Here is a 26,099-nt window from a genome sequence, read left to right as displayed (position 1 = left end):
TTTTATTCCCAGTATTCTGATGTTGGCTAAGATAACTTTGTCGTATTTCCTTCACAAAATGTCCATAGTTTTGCAATAATGCACCAAATGGAGAGATTTTTAGATTCTGAGTTCTGCAAAGCTTTACTGTTAAGCTAAATGCTGAAAAAAAAAAAGGCATAAAAAAGGAAATAAAGTAACTTGAAAAACCATCGTTACTAACATTGAGAGTAATTAGCAATCTGTAAGCTATCATCCAAACCAGTTAATTCTGGTGAAAAACAATGTTTAGTTTGGATTAAGAAATAAGTTTTGAAGATGTTCAGTGGCTATAAATGCATTGTACAAGCAAACATAGCCCACATATTGCTAGAAATGAGATCACAAGACATTTACATCTTCGGGATTCAGAACTTTTCCTTTTGTTTCAAATAGAAAGAACTTCCTAATCCCCCAAATAGGCATTATATTTATATTATTTATTTATATAAATAAAGAAGGATAATGCTTGTTAAGTAGATTTGTCTAGCAAGAAATTGCCTCAGAGACTTCTTTCCCTTATAGTTTGCTTATTTATGGAAGTCCAATTGACATCTAATCTTGTAAAGTGTCACTCATTAATTTTCTGCAGATCTTGTAGTTTTTGTTCTTGCCATTATTTTCCCATATTTTGTTATTCATTGTTCCCCTAGCTTCTTCTAACTGCTGGTCAACAAGCAGTAAGGGTAACCTGTTATGTTTATCTCTGCCCCGTATACTGCAGGCAGTATCTTTTGCATATCTTTCACCTTTGTGTTTAGAGATTATTTTGTGGGGAAATGTACAACCCTAAAGTCCCATATCTATTCATATCCATCAATCTGTGATCACTAACTTAGTTCCAGTCACATGGATTGCATCAAACATATACAGTATAGGCACACATCTTTTGTGGGAGCTATTTTTCAAGTGCTGGGGTTCTCTACCCCTATCCCAAAGGCAGGCAGGGGGCACAGATGCCCAACTTCCAAGGAACAAAGTCTTGAAGCTAGAAAGAAGTAAGTACATTCTTAATTATCTTCACTAACCCATTTCAGGCTAATAAGAATAATGAGTCTAATCAAAATGATATCCCCAGAACTCTAGGCTTAACCATATAGTATCCTAATGTAGGATGTGGGATAACACATAAAAACCTTCCATGTTGTCCCCATTAATTTACAAAGTTTACCAGGGAATTATATGAAAATAAGACTTTGGTGATATTTATTATGAAACAAGTTTTTGACAAGCAATCTGAACTGTGCAGAATAACATGATTGGCAACCTTTGCGGCAGGTGATGAGATCAGCAATAATGACCTGGACTCTCATATTCCAGAAGCACACAAGTATTTGCAGCAGATGAAATGGTGAGGAACTTCTAACTAAGAAGAAAATAGGAAGTTGAGCAGTGCTATCAGTTTAATACTGGCTTCATTTTCTTGTGTGGTGGGTTTTCTTATGCACAAGATTATACAGCAACAACATTCTATCAATTTGAGAATCAAAGTTCAGTGACTGCATTTACAAAGAGAAAGTATACATATTTGTTTTTCCATATTTAGCCCATAATTAGGTTACATATCATTCTTCCATAATCAGATTATATATAAATCCAGAATACATATGCATCACTATTACAAGTAATACCTTACTTAAATTATAATTACACTTTAGCAGTTAATTTCCTTTAGAAAAACAATTTTATTAATTTTCTTGATTTTCTAATTCCTTACATATAAAACAACACAAGGTAAGAATATAACCTCCAAAGAAGTAAACTATAATCATCTGATATAAATGCATCATTTTGTAGTGCTTTATATACTGTGAAGAACTAATTTACAGTTTGGTGCATGCAATAAATAAACTATTCTCTGAACAGGCACTGGAGTAAAGGTATATGGAACAAATGTATTGTTTGTTCAGTAAAAAAATGATCAGTACACTGTTGGTTATACAGGGTGAAAACAGTTGGATACAAAATGAGATACTTTTTTGTGGTATGGAGTGAGTGGATTGCTTTATGGTAAATGTGAATTAGTTGCTGTACAAGATGAAGAAGCTGATAAGAGGAGTGAATATACTTTCTGTGTGCAGAGTTTTGTGGCATGAAATGAGTGTAATATTTCTTGTGTAGACTATGGGGGAAGTTTGTGGAACAAATTACTTAGTTTCTTGCATGAAAAATGTTTGTTATATAAGTGCAATATGTGTTGGCCAGAATCAGGAAAGTGCTATGGGAAGTAAGTGCAATATGTATGTAGAATGAGGGCCATTTTTCTCTAAGATATGACTCTAGTCTATCATAATGGAATGAAACTCTGCCTACTGTATGGAATGACTGCTATGATGTCCATGGAAGCACTTCCTCATAGAAGTATTTGAGTACCAAGAGAAAGGCTTCCCTATATGGTCTGCTTTCTCACACATTCAAACAATAGCACCACTTAGTGGTCTATTGTATTTTCTGATATTTTCATTTAAATACATAGTTATCTAATTCTTCCTCCCTATTATTCCCCTTCCTATTCAACTTTTATGGAATGAGTGAATTGCATGTTTTATGGAATGAGTGCAAAGTCTGTCAAAAGCAATAACTTAAATGTTTTGTGTGGAGATTGGCTGCAATGTTTGTCATCAAAAATAAGTAATGTCAGTGACGTATCACCTGAATTCCTTATGGCAGGGGTTTCGTGAAATGAAATTTTAATTAAATTGCAAATAATTATTGGTCACTTTTCAAAAGAGTATTGCTGTTCATGAAGTCCATTAAAATACCACTTACAAACTTTTTATATACTTACATATATTTATGGATGGATAGTGTATCTTTTTTGTTAAATATACTACAACAGACTAGTTGTTACTGATTAAGAAATTTTGTAAGTGTCTTGTATGAATCAGATAAACATGATGCAGCCTCTCCTGACGAAAGCTTTTCTCTATAAAAAAAAATTCGGCAGCTAAAACTTAATAATACAGTGAGTTTTTCTAATGAAAACAGTGATGTCCGTTGGCAGTGAGGATGAACAATGTTGAGACCAAACTGGACACAGCATCTCCCAAAATATAGGAGCTGTAATTCCTCTGCAGTGTCAGTGTGAGGGCAAAGATTACAGCTATCAAAGGATTTACATGAAACTGACATATAAAACTAAAAAAGTAAATATTTCACAATTGACACTCATATAACACACAAAGAAATCATGATGAAGGCCATTATTTGAATATTAAAAGAATTATTTGCAGAAAGCACTTGCTTGAACAATGTAAAATATATACTAAAATCAACCCAAAATTATAATAACAATGCCCACATGACTTCTTAGTCAGACCCCTCAAGAGATGCAATGTCCCAGGACTAGACGCTGTGATTGTTCGAAAGTTGGACACCACGTGGCACCAGAAGTCTCCTACCTGATCTGTCCTGAATACCACAGCAACCAAAGAAAGAAACTAGAAAGCTGAATGTGTTTTTTAAAGTGAAGTTATATAAAGTTCCAATAACTAAATATCCAATTTCTATATATGGAATGTTGCAATGGTTGATATGAATTCAAGGTAGGATCTGGTATTAGAACCTCACTGAGCAGTAGTGTTAGAAGTGCTGGCATTACTGTTACTCTTTCAAGAAAATACATGATCACAAAAGAAGTGTACCATACAGGGTCAGTCTAATTACATCAAAGACTGTAGACTTTGTTCATAACAACTATGAAGTAATGAATGCATTACTGCCAGTACCATAACACATCTGTTCAGTTTTGTTATTAAAAAAATGGTCCCTAATTTACTCCTACATATGTAAGTAAGCTAAGCCAAATGTATATTAGCACCTTCAAAAATATCACCATTACAACATTATTAAATCTACAAACTACAGTATCTTTAACTTTACACATCACTAATGTTACAATCTAATAGGAAAGAAAGCACTAATGACTAATAAGTACACTAGACTCCAATGTACTGTACATATAATGGTATTATGAAGAGAAAATATTTTAAACCGGAAAAAATACTTACAAATCTGCTGTTCTCTTATTTTTGGCTTGAGACAAAACAAGCCTGTATATTGTATATTAATACCACAAAAATATTCAGGTCTTTTGAAATAGCATATATCTGTTTCAGGAAAAGTGCCTAAAACAATTTGTTTTCATTTAAGTAACTAATGGTATAATATTACACAAAATGTAATCACCTTTGGAAACTAATAATGTAAAAGAAAAAAAAAAGGGAAAATCACCGGTCATGAGAGTCCTACTTACCCACATTATATCACTTGTTTTCAAACCACCACAGCACCATACTAACAGCAACTTGTGGTAACAGACACACACACACACACACACACACACACACACACACCTCCGTGGGGTAGCAGTTAGTGTTACAGACCGAGTCAGAATGGACCTGCCTGAGTTTGGGCCTACATAAGATCAAATCTTAGGCATAGCAAATGGACCATACCTAACCCAGGTGTTCATCCTCCCTTTGTGGCTGATCACTAAACAATTACCTGACTTAAGCTGGGGTGTGTGAATGTGTATAAACACACAGAAGTAGAGATACAGTACATATATATGAGGTTAAGAGACAGGAGAGCATGAGTGTAAGACTGTCTACCTATAACACGCACGTAGTAATTATACACACACACACACACCTACTAGAAAGCAAGTGGATGACTTTCTACATGGGTGAAATTACCCAAGTAAGAAATTAGAGGGATTTAGGGAAAGGTCATGTGTAACAAACTTCTTTCAAGTTCTTTGAGAGAGTTCTTAGACTAATGGGAAGGCTGGGTTGGTTGTTTGTATCTGGACAGCTAGAAAGCAACTGATGCTGTCTCATATGGGAAACCAGGAAGGAATAAGGGGGAAACTCCTTCGATGGACATTAGACCATATAAGTACGTATGTACTTATGTATGTACGTATGTCAGAGTAACTTCTGCAGATGGGTTGAGGTGACCAGCAGATTGCCTCAGGGTTCTCTTCTGGGACCATTACTCTTCTTGATCTATGTCAATAACTTGCCAGAAAGTATGGACTCTTACCTAAATATGTTTGGAGAAAAGGTCATGAGGAAAGAGGTAAGTAGAGGAGGATTGCATCAACTTACAAGAAGACTTAAACAGACTCAAAAGTTGTTTTGATACCAGTGTGGTGAATTTCAACTAAAACAAATGTAATGAGGCTGAGAGAAGGTGTAAGACTGTGTAAGTAGGCCTTAGGAGTAGACATTATCCCTAGCTTATTGCCAAAGTCCCACATAAGGAGAATAGGTAATGAGACAAACTATCTGCCAACAAGTGTCAGAATAACTAAGTATATGGACAAGGAAATATTCAGCAAGCTATTCATATCCTACACAAGGCCAAACCTAGAATATGATTCTCATGTTTGGTCACCACACCTAAAGAAGCACAGAGTTAAAGGAGGAGGTCCAGAGGATGGCAACAAAGATGTTACTCAAATTAAGAAACATGAGTTACTGGGAAAGATTAGAGGCTTTAAATTTTCCCATCTTGGAAAGAAGAGTGAGGGGTGATCTGATCACAACCTTTAAGTTTTAAAAACAGGTCAATGATGTGGACAGTAATGAGTTCTGCAAAGAGAGCAGCCAGAGGACATAAAACAAAAGTAAGAAACTTATGAAAAATGATGTACAGAATAATTTTCAAAGTATAAGAGTAATGGGTGAATAGAACAGATTGAATGATGCATTCACGGGCCACCCAGGGTCAAGCGCATAGGTTTGAATTTTGGTTATGGCAGTCAGTTCACGGTCAACCCAGCTGTTCAACCACCCTTTGGGGTGTGCCCATAAAATGGGTACCTGGCTCAGGCTAGGGTGAAAAAGATTTTGAGCAATCGGGGCCTGAACATACAGGAAGGTGAAAGGCATGCAAGGAATAGAGTGAATTGGAATGATGTGGTATACCGGGGTTGATATGCTGTCAATAGATTGAACCAGGGCAAGTGAAGCATCTGGGGTAAACCATGGAAAGTTTTGTGGGTCCTAGATGTGGAAAGGGAGCTGTAGTTTTGGTGCATTACACGACAGCTACAGACTGAGTGTGAACGAATGTGGCCTTTGATGCCTTTTCTCAGCGCTACCTCACATGCGCGCAGGGAGAGGAGGGGTTCCATTTCATGTGTGGTAGGGTGGCGATGGGAATGGATGAAGGCAGCATGTATGAATATGTACATGTTATATGTATATGTCTGTGTATGTACACGTATGTATATGTTGAAATGTATAGGTATGTGCATGTGTGGGCATTTATGTGTATACATGTGTATGTGGTTGGGTTAGGCCATTCTTTTGTCTGTTTCCTTGTGCTACCTTGCTAATGCGGGAGACAGTGACACAGTATAATAAAAATAAAATATATTTTTTTCATTCTATTTGCCATTTCCCACGTTAGTGAGGTAGCGTTAAGAACAGAGGACCGAGCCTTTGAGGGAATATCTTCATGTGGCCCCCTTCTCTGTTCCTTCTTTTGGAAAATTAAAAATGAGAGGGTAGGATTTTCAGCCCCCAGCTCCCTTCCCTTTTAGTCACCTACGACACGCAGGGAATATGCGGGAAGTATTCTTTCTCCCCTATCCCCTAGCATTATTATATTTTAGAGAGAATAAAAAGATGTTTTGGAAGGAGGTAAATAAAGTACATAAGACAAGAGAACAAAAGGGAACATTTGTGAAGGGGGCTAATGGGGAGGTAATAACAAATAGTGGTGATGTGAAAAGGAGATTGAGTGAGTATTTTGAAAGTTTGTTGAATGTGTTCGATGATAGAGTGGCAGATATAGGTTGTTTTGGTCGGGGTGGTGTGTGAAGTGAGAGGGGTCAGGGAGAATGATTTGGTAAACAGAGAAGAGGTAGTGAAAGCACAAAGCACAAAGAGCTAACAGAAGGTCCAGAAGAAGGCAACAAAGATGTTATCAGAATTAAGAGAGCTGAATTACAAGAAAAGGGTAGGTCTTAAAATTTGCCCACCATGGAAGAAAGGACTAAGGGGTGACCTGGCTTTAAGATTTTAAACCAGATTTTAACTTTTAAGTTTATAAACCTAGAAAATGTAATGCGAATGGGACAGTGTAAAAAAAATCATCATATGATTATTTTCTGGCAGGAAATGAGCTTCAGGATTCTGTGTGAGAACTTGGGAATCAACATAGTCCCTAACTTGTCACAAGAGTCCCTCATTAGGATAATATTGAAAAAAGGCTTCCGGCAACAATCAGAAGTTTTTTTTTTTTCCCTAACTTGTCACAAGAGTCCCTCATTAGAATAATCTCAAAAAAAGTCTTCTGGCAACAATCAGAACAGTTTCAAGAATATGGATAAAGAAATAATGCTTCTCAAGTTTGATTACCACAACAAGAGAAGCACAAAGAGCAAACAAAGATGTTCCAAAGGAGGGGAATACAGATGATTCCAGTATTCTTAAAGTTAAGGTACAAGGAAAGGCTAAAGCCTTTAAATGTGCCCACCATAGAAGAGAGACATATAAGAGGTGACCTTATCACAACCTTTAAGTTCTTAAACAGACTAATGACACAGACAGTAAACAGTTCTTTGTGAGATGAAGGAATAGAGCAACCAGCGGACATAATATAAAATTAATCAAGAAATTGATAAAAAAGACATAAAGAAGTACTCTTACAGTACAAGAAAAGTGAATGAATGGAGGAAAATGACTGAGGACATAATGCACACAGCATACATAAATTTAAGAAGTTGTATGATAGTACAGAATGTTTAACAGATGGGGACCCACAAATGTAAAATTCCACCCCTGTACAGTACAAATAGGTAATAACAAATAGATCATTACACCCTGTCTATCTATCTATATCTCTGAAGCCCATTCCCTCCTAGAACTTCCATTAAGGGACAGCCACTGCAAAAGAGTCTCAACTTATCATTGCATCCCTCCCACCCAAATCACCCTATAACCTACCACCAACCCCAGCTAATGGATTCTATCTTGAAGTTAAACTTAAAGTGAAAAGTTAACCTCAACAAGTTTATCTCAACATCAGTGGACAAAAAATGGGGACGGTCTTGTTAAGAAAGTTCTCACTCTGAAGGAGTCCATAATTTTCCATCTACTGATTGTAGTGCAGCCTTGAAGCTGCTGGAGCTTCATAAAAGAGGTTCTGGGGGTGTATCTATCTATCTATATCTCTGATGCCCATTCCTCCAGAAACTTCTATCAAGGGGGTTATATGATTACCTTGAATAAGTATAAAGCAAGCTTATCAGGATCATCAGGGTTGATGGACATGTTAGTTGGGGTGTGAATTTGAATGGAGAAAATCTGGAAGAAGTGAAGTGTTTTAGATATCTATAAGTGGACATGGCATCGAATGGAACCATGGAAGCGGAAATGAATCAAAGGGTTGGGGTGGGGGTAAAGGGTCTGGGTGCACTGAAGAATGTATGGAAAAAAGGAACATTGCCTGGGAGGGCAAAAATGGGTATGTTTGAAGAAATTGAAGTTCCAACGATATCATATGGATGCGAGGCAAGGGATATTGATATGGTTGTGCAGAGGAGGGCGGACGTGATGGAAATGAAATGTGCAAGGACAATGTGTGGTGTGAGATGTTTGATCGAGTAGGTAATGTAAGAATAAGAGACATGTGGTTATAAAAAAGAGTTTGGGTGAGAGTGCTGAAATGGTTTGGATATATGGAGGGAATGAAAGAAAAAAGATTGATGAGAATTTATGTGTCAGAAGTGGAGGGAACAAGGAGAATGGGGAGAACAAATTAAGAGATCGAAGGATGGAGTGAAAAAAGATTTTGAGCAACTGAAGCCTGAACATACAGGAGGATGAAAGGTGTGCATGGGATAGAGTGAATTGGAATGTTTTGGTGTACTAGGATCGACGGGCTGTCAATGGATTGAAATAGGGCATGTGAAGCGTCTGGGGTAAACCATGGAAAGGTCTGTGGGGCCTAGTTGTGGATAGGGAGCTGTGGTTTTGGTGCATTACACATGAGAGCTCAAGAATGGATGTGAGTGGATATGTGTGTGTATATATATATATATATATATATATATATATATATATATATATATATATATATATATATCATTCATTTCATACACATTCGCCACTTCCTGTGTTAGCAAGGTAGCATTAAGAACAGAGGATTGAGCCTTAGAGGGAATGTCCTCACTTGGCTTCAGCGAGGTAGCACCAGGAAAAACAGAAAAAAAGGCCACATTCGTTCACACTCAGTCTCTATCTGTCATGTGTAATGCACTGAAACCACAGCTCCCCATCCACATCCAGGTCCCACAGACCTTTCCATGGTTTACTCTAGATGCTTCACATGCCCTGGTTCAATCCAGTGACAGCATGTCGACCCCAGTAGACCACATTGTTCCAATTCACTCTATTCCTTGCATGCCTCTCACCCTCCTGTATGTTCAGGCCACGATTGCTCAATCTTTTTCGCTCCATCCTTCCACCTTCAGTTTGGTCTCCCACTTCTTGATCCCTCCAGCTCTGACACATGTATACTCTTTGTTACTTTGTCAATCTTTCCTTCCTCATTCTCTCCATATGTCCAAACCATTTCAACACACCCTCTTTTACTCTCTCAACAACTCATTTTACTTCCACACATCTCTCTTACCCGATCAAACCACCTCACACCACATACTGTCCTAAAACATTTAATTTCCAAAGCATCCACCCTCCTCCATACAACCCTATCTATAGCCCATGCCTCACAACCACATAACATTGTTGGAAATACTACTCCTTCAAACATACCCATTTTTGCTCTCTGAGACAATGTTCTCTCCTTCCTCAGATTCTTCATCGCTCCTCATAACCTTTGCCCCCTCCCCACCCTGTGACTCACTTCTGCTTCCATGGTTCCAGCCGCTGCCAAGTCTACTCCCAGATATCTAAAACACTTCACCTCCTCCAATTTTCATCAATTCAAACTTACATACCAATCCTACTGAACCTTGCTCTTATTCACATTTACTCTCAGCTTTCTTCTTTCACACACTTTACCAAACTCAGTCACCAACTTCTGCAGTTTCTCACCTGGATCAGCCACCAGTGCTGTATCATCAACAAACAACAACTGACTCACTTCCCAAGCCCTCTCATCCGCAACAGACTGCATACTTGTCCCTCTTTCCAAATCTCTTGCATTCACCTCCCAAACAACCCCATCCATAAACAAATCAAACAACCATGGAGACATCATGCACCCCTGCCGCAAACCGATATTCATTGGGAACCAATCACTTTCCTCTCTCCCTTCTCGTACACATGCCTTACATCCTTGATAAAAACTTTTCACTGCTTCTAGCAACTTACCTCCCACACCATACTCTTAATATCTTCCACAGAGCATCTCTATCAACTTGATCATATGCCTTCTCCAGATCCATAAGTGCTACATACAAATCAATCTTTTTTTCTAAGTATTTTTCACATACATTCTTCAAAGCAAACACCTGATCCACATCCTCTACAACTAAAACCACACTGCTCTTCCCCAATCTGATGCTCTGTACATGCCTTTACCCTCTCAATCAATACCATATATATATATATATATATATATATATATATATATATAAGAAAGAAGGGGGCCAAGTGAGGATATTGCCTCTAAGGCTCACTCTTCTGTTCTTAACATTACCTCGCAAATAGGGGATATGGTGAGTATGTATGAAAATATATATATATATATATATATATATATATATATATATATATATATATATATATATATATATCAATTTCAATGTAAAAAGCTCTTTTTTATGAATCTTGAAACAGAAGAAAAATGTATGAATCTATATATATATTCTATATTTAATTTATCTTAGTGTGTCACAATGATCCTAAGATTCACATCAAGATCACTTTGTGCTTGATCACTGATGTTAGAGTAATCTAACGGTCGTCCTGTGATCTCTATGTCAAAGGTTGCTGGCTGGTGTAAGCGTCGACGGAAATGTAGTGATGTAGTTCCGCGGTGCGTTTGCATTTCAAACACTTTTTCTTCATTACCACTCACTATTTCATACCTTATGTTGTTCTGAAATGAATAAAAACATGTATTCATTATCAATATTATCATTATTATTAGCAGCAGAAGTAGTGATATCATTATAACTTTTATTATCATCATCAGTACTAATCATTATTATTATTATTTTTGTATTTATTGTATTTTTTAACTTTCTAAAATGAAAAACAGAAGAAGGAGTCACGCAGGGAGTGCTCACCCTCCTCGAAGGCTCAGACTGGGGTGTCTAAATGTGTGTGGATGTAACCAAGATGTGAAAAAAGGAGAGATAGGTAGTATGTTTGAGGAAAGGAACCTGGATGTTTTGGCTCTTAGTGAAACGAAGCTCAAGGGTAAAGGGGAAGAGTGGTTTGGGAATGTTTTGGGAGTAAAGTCAGGGGTTAGTAAGAGGACAAGAGCAAGGGAAGGAGTAGCAGTACTCCTGAAACAGGAGTTGCGGGAGTATGTGATAGAATGTAAGAAAGTAAATTCTCGATTAATATGGGTAAAACTGAAAGTTGATGGAGAGAGATGGGTGATTATTGGTGCATATGCACCTGGGCATGAGAAGAAAGATCATGAGAGGCAAGTGTTTTGGGAGCAGCTGAATGAGTGTGTTAGTGGTTTTGATGCACGAGACCGGGTTATAGTGATGGGTGATTTGAATGCAAAGGTGAGTAATGTGGAAGTTGAGGGAATAATTGGTATACATGGGGTGTTCAGTGTTGTATATGGAAATGGTGAAGAGCTTGTAGATTTATGTGCTGAAAAAGGACTGGTGATTGGGAATACCTGGTTTAAAAAGCGAGATATACATAAGTATACGTATGTAAGTAGGAGAGATGGCCAGAGAGCGTTATTGGATTACATGTTAATTGACAGGCGCACGAAAGAGAGACTTTTGGATGTTAATGTGCTGAGAGGTGCAACTGGAGGGATGTCTGATCATTATCTTGTGGAGGCTAAGGTGAAGATTTGTATGGGTTTTCAGAAAAGAAGAGTGAATGTTGGGGTGAAGAGGGTGGTGAGAGTAAGTGAGCTTGGGAAGGAGACTTGTGTGAGGAAGTACCAGGAGAGACTGAGTACAGAATGGAAAAAGGTGAGAACAATGGAAGTAAGGGAGTGGGGGAGGAATGGGATGTATTTAGGGAATCAGTGATGGATTGCGCAAAAGATGCTTGTGGCACGAGAAGAGTGGGAGGTGGGTTGATTAGAAAGGGTAGTGAGTGGTGGGATGAAGAAGTAACATTATTAGTGAAAGAGAAGAGAGAGGCATTTGGACGATTTTTGCAGGGAAAAATGCAATTGAGTGGGAGATGTATAAAAGAAAGAGACAGGAGGTCAAGAGAAAGGTGCAAGAGGTGAAAAAGAGGGCAAATGAGAGTTGGGGTGAGAGAGTATCATTAAATTTTAGGGAGAATAAAAAGATGTTCTGGAAGGAGGTAAATAAAGTGCGTAAGACAAGGGAGCAAATGGGAACTTCAGTGAAGGGCGCAAATGGGGAGGTGATAACAAGTAGTGGTGATGTGAGAAGGAGATGGATTAAGTATTTTGAAGGTTTGTTGAATGTGTTTGATGATAGAGTGGCAGATATAGGGTGTTTTGGTCGAGGTGGTGTGCAAAGTGAAAGGGTTAGGGAAACGATTTGGTAAACAGAGAAGAGGTAGTAAAAGCTTTGCGGAAGATGAAAGCCGGCAAGGCAGCAGGTTTGGATGGTATTGCAGTGGAATTTATTAAAAAAGGGGGTGACTGTATTATTGACTGGTTGGTAAGGTTATTTAATGTATGTATGACTCATGGTGAGGTGCCTGAGGATTGGCGGAATGCGTGCATAATGCCATTATACAAAGGCAAGGGGGATAAGAGTGAGTGCTCAAATTACAGAGGTATAAGTTTGTTGAGTATTCCTGGTAAATTATATGGGAGGGTATTGATTGAGAGGGTGAAGGCATGTACAGAGCATCAGATTGGGGAAGAGTAGTGTGGTTTCAGAAGTGGTAGAGGATGTGTGGATCAGGTGTTTGCTTTGAAGAATGTATGTGAGAAATACTTAGAAAAGCAAATGGATTTGTATGTAGCATTTATGGATCTGGAGAAGGCATATGATAGAGTTGATAGAGATGCTCTGTGGAAGGTATTAAGAATATATGGTGTGGGAGGCAAGTTGTTAGAAGCAGTGAAAAGTTGTTATCGAGGATGTAAGGCATGTGTACGTGTAGGAAGAGAGGAAAGTGATTGGTTCTCAGTGAATGTAGGTTTGTGGCAGGGGTGTGTGATGTCTCCACGGTTGTTTAATTTGTTTATGGATGGGGTTGTTAGGGAGGTGAATGCAAGAGTTTTGGAAAGAGGGGCAAGTATAAAGTCTGTTGGGGATGAGAGAGCTTGGGAAGTGAGTCAGTTGTTGTTCGCTGATGATACAGCGCTGGTGGCTGATTCATGTGAGAAACTGCAGAAGATGGTGACTGAGTTTGGTAAAGTGTGTGAAAGAAGAAAGTTAAGAGTAAATGTGAATAAGAGCAAGGTTATTAGGTACAGTAGGGTTGAGGGTCAAGTCAAATGGGAGGTAAGTTTGAATTGAGAAAAACTGGAGGAAGTAAAGTGTTTTAGATATCTGGGAGTGGATCTGGCAGCGGATGGAACCATGGAAGCGGAAGTGGATCATAGGGTGGGGGAGGGAGTGAAAATCCTGGGAGCCTTGAAGAATGTGTGGAAGTCGAGAACATTATCTCGGAAAGCAAAAATGGGTATGTTTGAAGGAATAGTGGTTCCAACAATGTTGTATGGTTGCGAGGCGTGGGCTATGGATAGAGTTGTGCGCAGGAGGATGGATGTGCTGGAAATGAGATGTTTGAGGACAATGTGTGGTGTGAGGTGGTTTGATCGAGTAAGTAACGTAAGGGTAAGAGAGATGTGTGGAAATAAAAAGAGCGTGATTGAAAGAGCAGAAGAGGGTGTTTTGAAATGGTTTGGGCACATGGAGAGAATGAGGTAGGAAAGATTGACCAAGAGGATATATGTGTCGGAGGTGGAGGGAACGAGGACAAGTGGGAGACCAAATTGGAGGTGGAAAGATGGAGTGAAAAAGATTGTGTGTGATCGGGGCCTGAACATGCAGGAGGGTGAAAGGAGGGCAAGGAATAGAGTGAATCGGATCAATGTGGTATACCGGGGTTGAGTGCTGTCAGTGGACTAAATCAGGGCATGTGAAGCGTCTGGGGTAAACCATGGAAAGCTGTGTAGGTATGTATATTTGCGTGTGTGGACGTATGTATATACATGTGTATGGGGGTGGGTTGGGCCATTTCTTTCGTCTGTTTCCTTGCGCTACCTCGCAAACGCGGGAGACAGCGGCAAAAAAAAAAATAAATTATTACTACTATCATTATTATTATTATTATTATTATTATTATTATTATCATTATTATTAGTATCATCATTATTATCATCATTATCATTATCGTTATTTTTGTTGTTGCTATTATCATGTACAGCACTATCATTACCCATGATAAGAATATTAAAATCCTAGGTAATTCCATATAGATAATATATTATTTAAACTGGCATGGTATGTTCCCATATCAAATACATGTATTATACACAATATACAGTAAAATATGATCCTAGTGTCAAAATTGTGTTGACTAGTGTACACATCAATATCAGTAAATCATTCTGCAAAGTATTCCAGTAAACTATTTCGTGAATGCTAACATATTCATTGATGGATGAACATATTTCAGGTTAGCTTACATAAGAGTGAAATGATACTTTACTATGAATGGATACATCAATAATCTGGCTTTCAGAACCAATACATCAGATGTACTATTGTGGGAAATATGAGATGTTAATATGAAAATATGTAGATATGGCAGAATAGTCTTTCCCAGTACCATGGGCTAGGCAGACCACACTTTCTACAAATATGGTAGCTAGGCTCCCTTAAGCAGTTTTTAAAAGTATGTGAACCATGGGAAACCCATCATGACAGCCACCTAGTAGTCCTATATTTGAATGAATTTTCTTAGAAGTTGAGATGCTACTTTCTGTTATGCAATGACAAAGTAGTCATTCATTAATAGTTAAAGTGATGTTCAAATGGACTTGACTGATCTCTGCAAGTACACAAAGTTTAAAGACAAGACTGGTGACATTGTGTGCAGACTATTGCACCAAGAAGTTCAAGTACATACAATGTCCCACTTAAGTGGACCTAGCGAGGAAAAGGAAAGTCATGTGGACTTTGTGAAGCTGGGCCTAACTGTTATACATAATTTTCCTACCAATACTTTCCTCCAATTTACTTATGATAGTGCTCTGTGCCTGAAGTAAACAAAATGCAATGTGGCAAAGAGAGCTAATGGTGCAGCATGAATAAAAATCCAACAACTAACTGATCAGAATCATTACAGGATCTCTTGGTAATTGTATCAAGGTTGTGTGATGTGGCAGTTACTTGATGCTTTTGTGACATAAGAGCTGGGTGAGGTAATTGTGATTTGTTTCTTAACCATGGAAAAACAGAACAGAAGTTGTCACTGATGTTGTATTCAGATAATGTAGTGCTAATGGCTACATCAAAGGAAAGGTTAATAGAGTGGTGGGCTGGATCGTTGACGTATGTAGGAGGAGGGAGCTGATAGTGAATATGAATAAGACACCAGTTTTTGAAAAAGAAAGGAGATAAACTTGTGAGATCAGTATAAATGGTGAAGAAATGGAAACTGTGGATGAGTTCTCATGTATGGGAGAAAAGTTAAATTAAGTTTTGATATATGGGAGAAAAATTCAATAAGAATAATAGTAGGATAGTTATCGTTGCATATAAAGTCATGTCTTTTAATTTCTTTTCATACATATTTGCCATTTCCCGCATTAGTGAGGTGGCGTTAAGAAAAGGGTACTGAGCCTAAGAGGGGAAAATCCTCACTTGCCCCCCTTCTCTGTTCCTTCTTTTGAAAAAGTAAAAACTGGAGGGGAGGATTTCCAGCCCCCTCGCTCCCTTCCCTTTTAGTCGCCTCTTACAACAAGCAGGGAATACATGAGAAGCGTTCTTTCTCCCCTATACCTATGTGCCATAGAAAAATTAGGAGTACATTAGGAGCTCTAAGTAACGGATAAATTTTAGCAAATCTAAGGGACAGAAGACTTTTGATTCCATCTTAATCAACAGAAAGGTTTATGAAGAACCATCCCAAAATATGTTAGCAGTAGCAGGGTAAATAAAAGTTCCCATAGATCTGAAACAGCTGCTCATAAGTATACATTTACAGCACATATGCAACAGCTCCAGCTTTTGGGAGGCAGCCTTTGTGATGTTGATTACGTGGAGTTTCTAGGACAGAATAGAGGATACAGTTATTCGTAACAAGTTTAGGTTACTGCAGGGTGAACTGTAATGCTTTGAAACTGAACTTAGGGACATATGTTACTCTTAGAGAGAGATACTGGGAGAAATTGATATTTACCTCTGTTCAATTTAAACAAGTTACTGATTCCCCATTCTGAGATGTTGAACAGATCCAAAGCGAGAGAAGAAAATGCTCATTATAAAAATCAAAGAAAATGCTCATTATAAGAATTAAAGAAAATGCTCATTATAAAGATTAGAGAAGAATATGTTCATTATAAATGAATAAGTATTATAAGATATAAGGATGGTAAAGAGTACTGCAATATGATAAGTGGTATCATGAATATAAGAGTGAACAGGGATAGAAGTTGAGAGATCATTTTTGGAGAGACAAGAACAAACGGGCAATAAAACAAAACTTTGAAGAACATGAATGTTGATAGGATAAGGAGAGGTCATTCCATCAATGGGTACAGCAATGGAATGGCTAGAGAGGAAGCTATGCATAAAAGAACAGAGAGAAACATTAAAACCAAAGGGAGAAAGTTTAGAGAGCAAAGGCTTATGCCATATCCTATCAAATGCTGCATAGATGTTAAGGGCAATAGCAAAAGTTTCACCAAAATCCCAGGGAAAGGAGTCCACGAAGTGGGTATCAAAGATGAGAACATCATCAGTAGATCTAGCAAGGCAAAATCCATACTGGCAATCAGAAACAAACGAATGGGATTCTAATAAGTGTTTTGAAAAAGGAGAGATAAGAAGAGCAGTGGGAAAACAGTTGGTAGGGTCAGAGTAGTCTCCTCTCTATGAGACTTCCACGCCATGGGCTGGGGAGGTGATGAAGGGTCATGTAGGAAGAGAGTGAAGAAAGCTAATGAAAGAAATACCCATTGGGGGATCTCCACTGGAGAGCTTGAGGATCTGAGAGGTGATGTTTTGTGAGCACCTCTGGCTTGGCAGTCATTTGTAAAGTTAGTTAACCAATTTTTGGTTATTGATGTGGAAGGTGTTATAAAGTATTTCTTTTTTTGTGTAAGGATATGTCAGGGATGATGATGGATGTTTCTTTGATTTTTTTTTTTTTTTTTTTTTTGCTGTCTCCCGCGTTTGCGAGGTAGCGCAAGGAAACAGACGAAAGAAATGGCCCAACCCACCCCCATACACATGTATATACATACGTCCACACACGCAAATATACATACCTACACAGCTTTCCATGGTTTACCCCAGACACTTCACATGCCCTGATTCAATCCACTGACAGCACATCAACCCCGGTATACCACATCGCTCCAATTCACTCCATTCCTTGCCCTCCTTTCACCCTCCTGCATGTTCAGGTCCCGATCACACAAAATCTTTTTCACTCCATCTTTCCATCTCCAATTTGGTCTCCCTCTTCTCCTCGTTCCCTCCACCTCCGACACATATATCCTCTTGGTCAATCTTTCCTCACTCATTCTCTCCATGTGCCCAAACCATTTCAAAACACCCTCTTCTGCTCTCTCAACCACGCTCTTTTTATTTCCACACATCTCTCTTATCCTTACGTTACTTACTCGATCAAACCACCTCACACCACACATTGTCCTCAAACATCTCATTTCCAGCACATCCATCCTCCTGCGCACAACTCTATCCATAGCCCACGCCTCGCAACCATACAACATTGTTGGAACCACTATTCCTTCAAACATACCCATTTTTGCTTTCCGAGATAATGTTCTCGACTTCCACACATTCTTCAAGGCTCCCAGAATTTTCGCCCCCTCCCCCACCCTATGATCCACTTCCGCTTCCATGGTTCCATCCGCTGCCAGATCCACTCCCAGATATCTAAAACACTTCACTTCCTCCAGTTTTTCTCCATTCAAACTCACCTCCCAATTGACTTGACCCTCAACTCTACTGTACCTAATAACCTTGCTCTTATTCACATTTACTCTTAACTTTCTTCTTTCACACACTTTACCAAACTCAGTCACCAGCTTTGATATCTATTGTTAATAAAGCTGTGTGGGAATGAGCTTGTCATCTGCTGAAGTCATTCAGGATGTCTTGTGTAAGGTTTGTGTGCAATGTGACAGTTAGTAACTGGGCCTAAAGTTACGCTGTGCAGGTAAGTTTGGGGCATTTTGAGTGATTCTATAGTGGATCAGTTTTCAAGGAGTCTGAATAAAGACATCAGTGACATAGGGTAGTGGGATGCTGTAGAGTTTGGTGGTTCTTAGCATTTTAGGATTAGTAGTATGTTGGTAAGTTTTAGGATGGGTAGTATGTTGGTAAGTTACCGGATGACTAGGATTTTGTTGTGTAATTAGAAGTGGTTGAGGATATCTGTAATCGCTTAAATTGCAAATGGGCTGGGGTGTTTTATATTGTTTTATACCATCAGGATCTGTTACAGAAAAGTTCTTTAAGGTTTTAATTGTTCTGCAAGTGTCAGTGGGCATGAAGATTGGGTGAAATTTTGTATCTGGGAGGAATATGTAAGGTTCTTCATAAATATATCATTGATATGTGGGTAATTTCTGAGTAGTTTCATGGGTATGTTTTTGTCTTCTTTAGGAGAAGGGTTGCTGTTGGTTTGGGTTATAGATTATGGCACCTCATGAATAGGGGTAGGGTGGGGTGGGTGTTGATTTTCTTATTGTCTCCCAGAATTCCTTGTTGCTCATTCTGTTGGGTGGGTTACGTTAAGTGTTATTAGAATGGGTAAGTGTTCAGAGGAAGGTTTGTGAATTGTATTCCAGGTGGTCCTTATGTGAAGTTCCGGTGTTCAAAAGCTGATGACTGGAAAGGCCGGCTGCTGGAGGTGTTAGGAGTCTGACTGACTGGTTGCAACAGTTGAAGATGTTGAAAGAATGTAGTTAGTTTATGAGTAGTTCACTTACAGGATCTTGGGTGTGAGAGTTAAGCCACGCAGAATGCTGGGTGATGATATCTCCCCATAAATTGGTGTTTAGGGTTTGGTTCTGTAGTTTGGGAGTGTATCTGGGAAAACAGGTGGTGAAGGAAGGTATTTAGGTGTTACTTATGTAGGAGTAACTAACATATAATTATATTTTCATGGATGTACTTCAAGAGGGTAGTTATTGTTTACCTGTTTTGTTTGTTGAGTGGTGATGGTGAATTAGATGTTGTGGTGTATTAGTGTTGTGAGTCCTCCATGTACTTATTGCCTGACTTGTATTAGAATTGTGTAAGAACAGAATAAGAAGGAGCTAGATGTGTGTAAGGTTTCTTAGATGATTGATATGTGTATGTTGTATTCTCTGAGTATATTGAGTACTTCCGTGTGTTTGTTTTTTATGCCAATGGTGAGATTAGTAAAATACTTAGTGTGTGAATGAGGTTATGTGGATTGGCTTTTATGTATTATTAATTCATTATAATATTTTAGTATGCTCCAGGGAACATAAACTTTAGTGACTAGAAAAACTTCTACAATGACTTGGTGTGAAATACATATGGTAAAATATCTTTCATATGCAAATGAACATAATACACAAAAGAAATGTAACTCTAATATCACATCACTCACAAACATACCCTAGCCTATCATCTGAGAGATTTAATTAATGTACTGTACAGTCTAACATGTAAGGAACAGAATATGTGGGCACTCAAGAAGAAAAGCAGGAAGTAGAGTACTGACATCATACACAAAGTAAAAGACTCACTTGAAGGTATGTAATCGCTGGCTTAAGTTTGATAAGTCTCCTTTTATGTTTGGTCTGAGCTAAAGAAACTTTGAGGATAATGGGGTTCTTGGCTGCTTTGTGAGATATACTGTCCTGCCTCCTGAACTCTTTTTGTAAACTACGCTTTACCACCTGTTGTTGGAAGAGAAAAGGCATTAATGTCACCAATTACAAATGCATGTCATATTGCATTTTTAAGAAATATAATAATTTTAGATGTATTCTTGTCTCAAATAAATTACAATTAAAAGTGGGTAATCCAATCATTTGCAATGCGACTTAAACTATTAAACCCTAGGTCATATCAATGCAGTTTCTGTATATTCTGTATATTCTTAACATATCCAGAAAATATTTCAGAGAAGCCTGTCCACAAAACTGACCCTGTGTGTGTAATTATTTGCAAGCACCAACACCACTTCATTATCAGTGAAATTATGGGGAGCTGGAATAAGCACATCAGGTTGCACAACAACTGATCGTCTCCGCCGACCTGGTGGACTGTGTTTCCCATTGAACTGCAAGTTTTAACAATCAATTAGTAACATAAAGGTTAAACATTATATTTAGATCCGTGCATACAGAGAAATGTAAGACTATAAAGCAATCAACAAAAGCAATAATCAATATCGGTTTATTACAAGTAACACAGACCTATGATCATCTCAGTGTTTCCTGAACTGTAATAAAGGCCAACATGATTCATTACAATTAGAAAATTTTCTCCTTGATATGCTGTGACCTTTTGATAGCAATATGGCCAATGGATCAGTCCAAAATATCTTGGTTACAACAAATCTATAATTCCGAACATGCCTCTATATCACATACACACACACACATACACACACATGGGCTTCCACGGTGTAGTGGTAAGCAGTGTTGACCATGATTTATGCACAGGGCTGCCTAGGTTCGAACCTTGGGTGAGGCAATCAGCCCACAGCCAACCCAGCTTCAAGACTGGTTAAGAAGACAGGCTTTGGCTGGGGTGTGTATATAGTATCAATAGAATGAAGTCAGGGTACATATGTACAGGGATAAGAAACAAGGCAACATGAATGTAGAACTGTCCCTGTAACATGTACCAATAAATCACACACATTAAACATGCTTTTTCAAACAGTTTTCCATCTCAATTTAATTCCTGCATTCAGTCTCACTCATCAAACAAACATTATACTCTTCGAGTAATACTTCCATGTCTCATAATCCAATGCCATACCATCTCAGTACACTGTCCTTTGCTTTATTAACTACTACTGCCTCACTTTAGTGCTTCTCTAGAAATGTTTCAGCTCTTTGTCTGTATATTCATTAAATACATCTTTGAAAATATTCATCTCAAACTCTTTACCCTACCTCTTTGATTGCTGGATTTTATTTTCAAATGTTATGGACATAAATGACTTACTTTGCATGAAAAGCATCCTTCCGTAGAGATGATATTATCGCTGTCATCATGTGAATCCTGTTGGCCAATGGGGAAGGTTGGAACACCTCCAAGATCATACTGTGTTGACCCATAGCTGTAGCCACTGCCACTACCATAGGTACTTCCACTTCCATACCCTGTTCCTCCTGTGCCACCACCATATAAACCACCAGTACCCCCATTATACCTACCAGCACTACCACCAAATCCACCAGAGCTACCACCAAAACCACCACTTCCAGCACCAAAACCACCACTACCACCATTAAATCCACTTCCACCATTACTACTGCCACCTCCAAATCCACTACCACTTCCTCCAAATCCACCAACTCCACCAGCGCCATGTCCATTGCCAGCGCTACCAAATCCAGTGTTGTAGCTACCAGAGCCAACGGGTGGATTCAAGGTGGACATGCAGTGACCCTGGGAGGCAAAACATATTTTTTAAATGTACAATTCTTACCACACATTTCATTAATTTTAATATGATATGCATGACTTTTACCAATTAAGCTGAAATTCATTCTGGACTAAATAGTCATAATGAAATAATGCACATATTTACCACACTGCAGGCAGTAAGAGTTTTTCATACAGTAATTAGAAAAGCAATGATGAAAGGCAATTTTAAATGAAGTCAAAATATGATGGAGGGTAACATCATCACCTGTTTTTATACTATGTACTTTTTTCAGTGAAAAGTGTCAACTAAGATCAGATTTCTGTAATCACCTTTCAATAACCTGCTTGTATAGTAAAGGAAGGGAGTTCTAAACTTGTGGACTCTATTTCTTGAAATTCCTGTTCTATCATAAGATTTTCCAAAAGTCTGTATACTTTCTGCATTAACAGTTTCATCTATCCATCCATTGCTCAGACGCTAATTATTTCTTTAAATAAAATTTTTAGTTTCTAGCTTACGTTCATATTTTGACCTCTGTTTACATATCTCAAAGAATTGTTCATTGTTGAAATAATTAAACTGGTTTTGGATTTTCCAAATGTCTGTACAGTTTCTGCATTAACAGTTTCATCTATCCATCCATTGCTCTGACATTAATTCTTTCTTTAAATAAAATTTTTAAAGTTTTTAGCTTGGGTTCATATTTTTACCTCAGCATATCTCAGAGAATTGAGCATTGTTGAAATAATTAAATTGGTTTTGAAATTTCAAGGTTGTAATGAAGTTCCCCTTATTCCTTTTGCATGGTGTGCAATTTTACAGCCTTTAACACTGCCTTTAACACCTTGTAAATCAGCTCTCTTCTTTCAAGCACAATTTTTGTTGCTCTCCTTTAGACCTTTGTGATTCTTTAAGCAAAGTGACCAAACTTGAGAAGCATATTCCAATCAAAGTCTGTTACTTGTTGCAAAGGGAGTGCTGAATACCCCCATCCAAGTACTTAAACTTAATTCTTATATTCATCAGTTTGCCTTTCCACGTTTCTCATGTATCATTCTGGAAATAAGATGGTGTGTTGACCACTAAATCCCTCTCACACAGATTCATGCAGCTTTTCCCTGTTAAAGTATATTCTTATCAAGTCCTTCACAATGTCCCACCATCAGTACCTTCCAATTCCTTGACTTGAACTTCATTCCTCATGTATCAGATCACCTCTGAAGCATACTTAAATCCCTTTGAAAGTAGATGAAATCCTTGTTATTCCTTACACAAAGAATAGTAACAGTATCAACATTGAGACCTATGGCACACCATTGGTAACACCAACCCATTTTGAAAAGGCTCTTTTGACACATGTCCCCAGTTCCCTCCCACTAGGATAATTTTCTACATACTAAGGAAGTCTCCCCCTTATGTCTACCTAAAAATCTAGCTCTTTACAATTCCCTTGTGTAGTGCAATATAAAATGCTTTCTGGCAATCCAAGAACAAACAATCCACCAACTGACAGTACAGTAATTTCAGATAAATGTAAGTCTAATGAAGTACATTTGAAGACTGGTTGTGTCAATAACTGTTTAAAGCTTGCTGAGTCTTTACTGTGGGTATATATCATGTTAATCCTTAAACAGTGGCTGTATCAACTGATGTTCTCTTAGGAAACAACAGCTGACATCAACTGACTTTCTCTTTGGAGTGAGCAGCGATATCAATTGTTCTAATTTTTCCCACCTCTGTTTAAATATCTAGCTGACTTGCCATTATTAGATGTAAAAGTCTTTTCAAATACTAAGAAGGCTTGGGAAAAACTTTTGTTCTCCTCAGTATCCTTACTATCACCATTATATGTGCAAGGCTGTCCACCTGAAGGTTGTGCATACATAGTGACCCTGTGAAAAAATATGCTGTTTGTTGGATGACGTAAGCTATTAGGAGGAACACCTCCAGCAAGGTTGTGTATGTAAAGGAATGCAGTCTTATTTATGAACCTCTTACACCAAAAGGAGTCCATTTTTTTCCTGCCACTGATAGTGGTACAACCAAAAGCCCATAATACTGGTTCTGGGGTTACATAATCAGAGAAAAGTATTTTACACCCATACTAAATAGGGAGGCTGGGCTATAATTCTGCTTAATTTCTGGAATGCCTTTCTTGAACAAAGGCCTAATATTTGCCATCTTCCACAAATTTAAAACTAAGCCATCCTCTAGGAAACATCTAAATTGTATTATGATTGGCTGAGCAGGAGTCTCTATACATTTCTTCTCCATATGTGGAGATACTTTATCAAGGTAATTACCAATATCACAGAGTTAAAAGAGAGTTCCACTATCTAAACTCATCAATGCAATCTTTTCACCATCAACCTTCATGGGGCACAGGGCTCTTACTTTCCTCATAAAAGTAGTATGCAAACACCACAACTTCTCTTCCAGTGCATTAGCCACCCAAATGACTACTCAAAGAGGTCACGGATTTTCAGTCTTTGACAGAATTCCTTAGCCCTTAGCCTTTGCAGCAATCAATGGGCCACTCACAGATGTACTCAGTGAACATATTTGAACCACTTGAATGTGGCCTTTTCCATGACTGGCAGCTCAGATCTTTGAATTCTTTTATATTTTTAGTCCTATTTCCTGCAGCCTAATCAGTATACACCTTAAATAATTCAGTTTAATGGTTTCAAGATTATACAAAGTTTGTAAACCTATTCTGTAAAACTCCAGTATGGTTCCCTGCTTTTTCAACACCCACAAGCTGCTTTATCTGTTCAACATTTTTTTCTGTGGTGAATATAACATGCTTCCTCTGCTCTTACGAGCAACAGAAGCAGTAAAAATCACCATGATAATGAAACTTGGGTCCCATAATCAATGGAGTCACAAGAATCAAGAAGAATATTACATACTGGGTGTAGCTATGCACAGGAAGAGACACAGACTGACCTCAAAAGATGCAGGAAGTCAGGTCATGGATAACAATACCCTACTGTATTCCTCTTCTACCCTCCATGCATGCTGACTGGTCTAGGCCTCTGCCAAGCATATGGACAAACTGCAAGCACATCATGAATGCAAATACTGGTTATTTTCCATGCTGTTTAATCTTTTATCTATCATTTTATATAATAGATAATTTTTTTTATCTAAATAATGAATATCTTTGTAAATATTGCTACCTCGTTGACTTTCTGTGAATGCTTGATATTTGCAGTTTATTAACTTGTGATTAGCAAATAATGGACTGTATTGAACCATAACTCTCTTTTTTTCTTACCATATCTCTCTATTTGCAGCCAAAGGTACCCAAGTTCTAACCCTTTAATCATAGAATTAACAGAATTTTCCAGAACAAAATCCATATTTAGGTTAGAGAACTCTGTTTCCCTGTTTATATTCTATTGTACCCCTCTCTTAACTTTCAGACCACCATAGTTCAACCATGTAATAACATAAATCTGTTGGACATAACTATATCCTCCTCATCTATCCTAGAAAGACCACATAATTACCATCACAACATCTGCTTCCCAAAACCACACGGTGTTGTACAGATGTCATAATAATTTTTCTCATGAGCAGTTATTTCATATCTACACAGATTTTATTCACCCTAGGGTGGAATAGTACTCATATACTTGGGATGGTCATTCATCCACTGCTCTGCTAGCAAGAATGGAATTCAAAAGCCTTCCATCTCATCAATTCCTATGACATCACCTCTCTCTAGCCATCCCTTCCTGTTTACTGTGATGTTGCTACTCTTACTCTGTTTAGATGCTTTTCTTTGTTTAATGATCTTGTGAGCTGTCTGCTTGTTTCCACCACCAAGGATCGGACCCATGGAATGCATTTGGTTGCTACTTCTCAGAGTTTCTGAAAGGAGACCAACCATATGAGGACTGACTGTTAAGATACCTCCTTCTCTCTCTAGTCATTACTGTAGAAACCTCTACTTTCTCTCATCTTTTCCTCTCCCCATAACACTTCAAACTTTAGGATGCAGGTGTACCAAATGCTGTGGAGCTCTGATTAATTTCTTCATTATTTCTCACATACTCTTTTTCTTTTCACCCAAGATGGCCTCAATCAGGGAACGTTTTGCTAGCACCATGTTGGTCA

At 38.1% G+C, this 26,099-nt stretch overlaps 1 protein-coding gene across 1 annotated transcript in view; it reads right to left on the bottom strand.

The window, feature by feature from the left end:
• Positions 1–1,209: 1,209 nt before the first annotated feature.
• Positions 1,210–26,099, bottom strand: part of LOC139746792 (fibrillin-1-like) — a 172,569-nt gene continuing 147,679 nt past the window's right edge. The window contains exons 45-48 of the mRNA XM_071658344.1: positions 21,548–21,994; positions 20,517–20,651; positions 20,113–20,265; positions 1,210–11,100 (exon numbers count right to left, since the gene is read on the bottom strand). Coding sequence (XP_071514445.1) covers positions 10,885–11,100; positions 20,113–20,265; positions 20,517–20,651; positions 21,548–21,994 — 951 coding nt within the window. The 3' untranslated portion in view covers positions 1,210–10,884. The remainder of the gene's footprint in view (positions 11,101–20,112; positions 20,266–20,516; positions 20,652–21,547; positions 21,995–26,099) is intronic.

This window comes from Panulirus ornatus, chromosome 66 (genome assembly GCF_036320965.1).
Source record: "Panulirus ornatus isolate Po-2019 chromosome 66, ASM3632096v1, whole genome shotgun sequence".
NCBI lineage: Eukaryota > Metazoa > Arthropoda > Malacostraca > Decapoda > Palinuridae > Panulirus > Panulirus ornatus.
The sequence above is the reverse complement of the archived record's forward strand: the minus strand, read 5'-3'. Positions and strand labels throughout refer to the sequence as shown.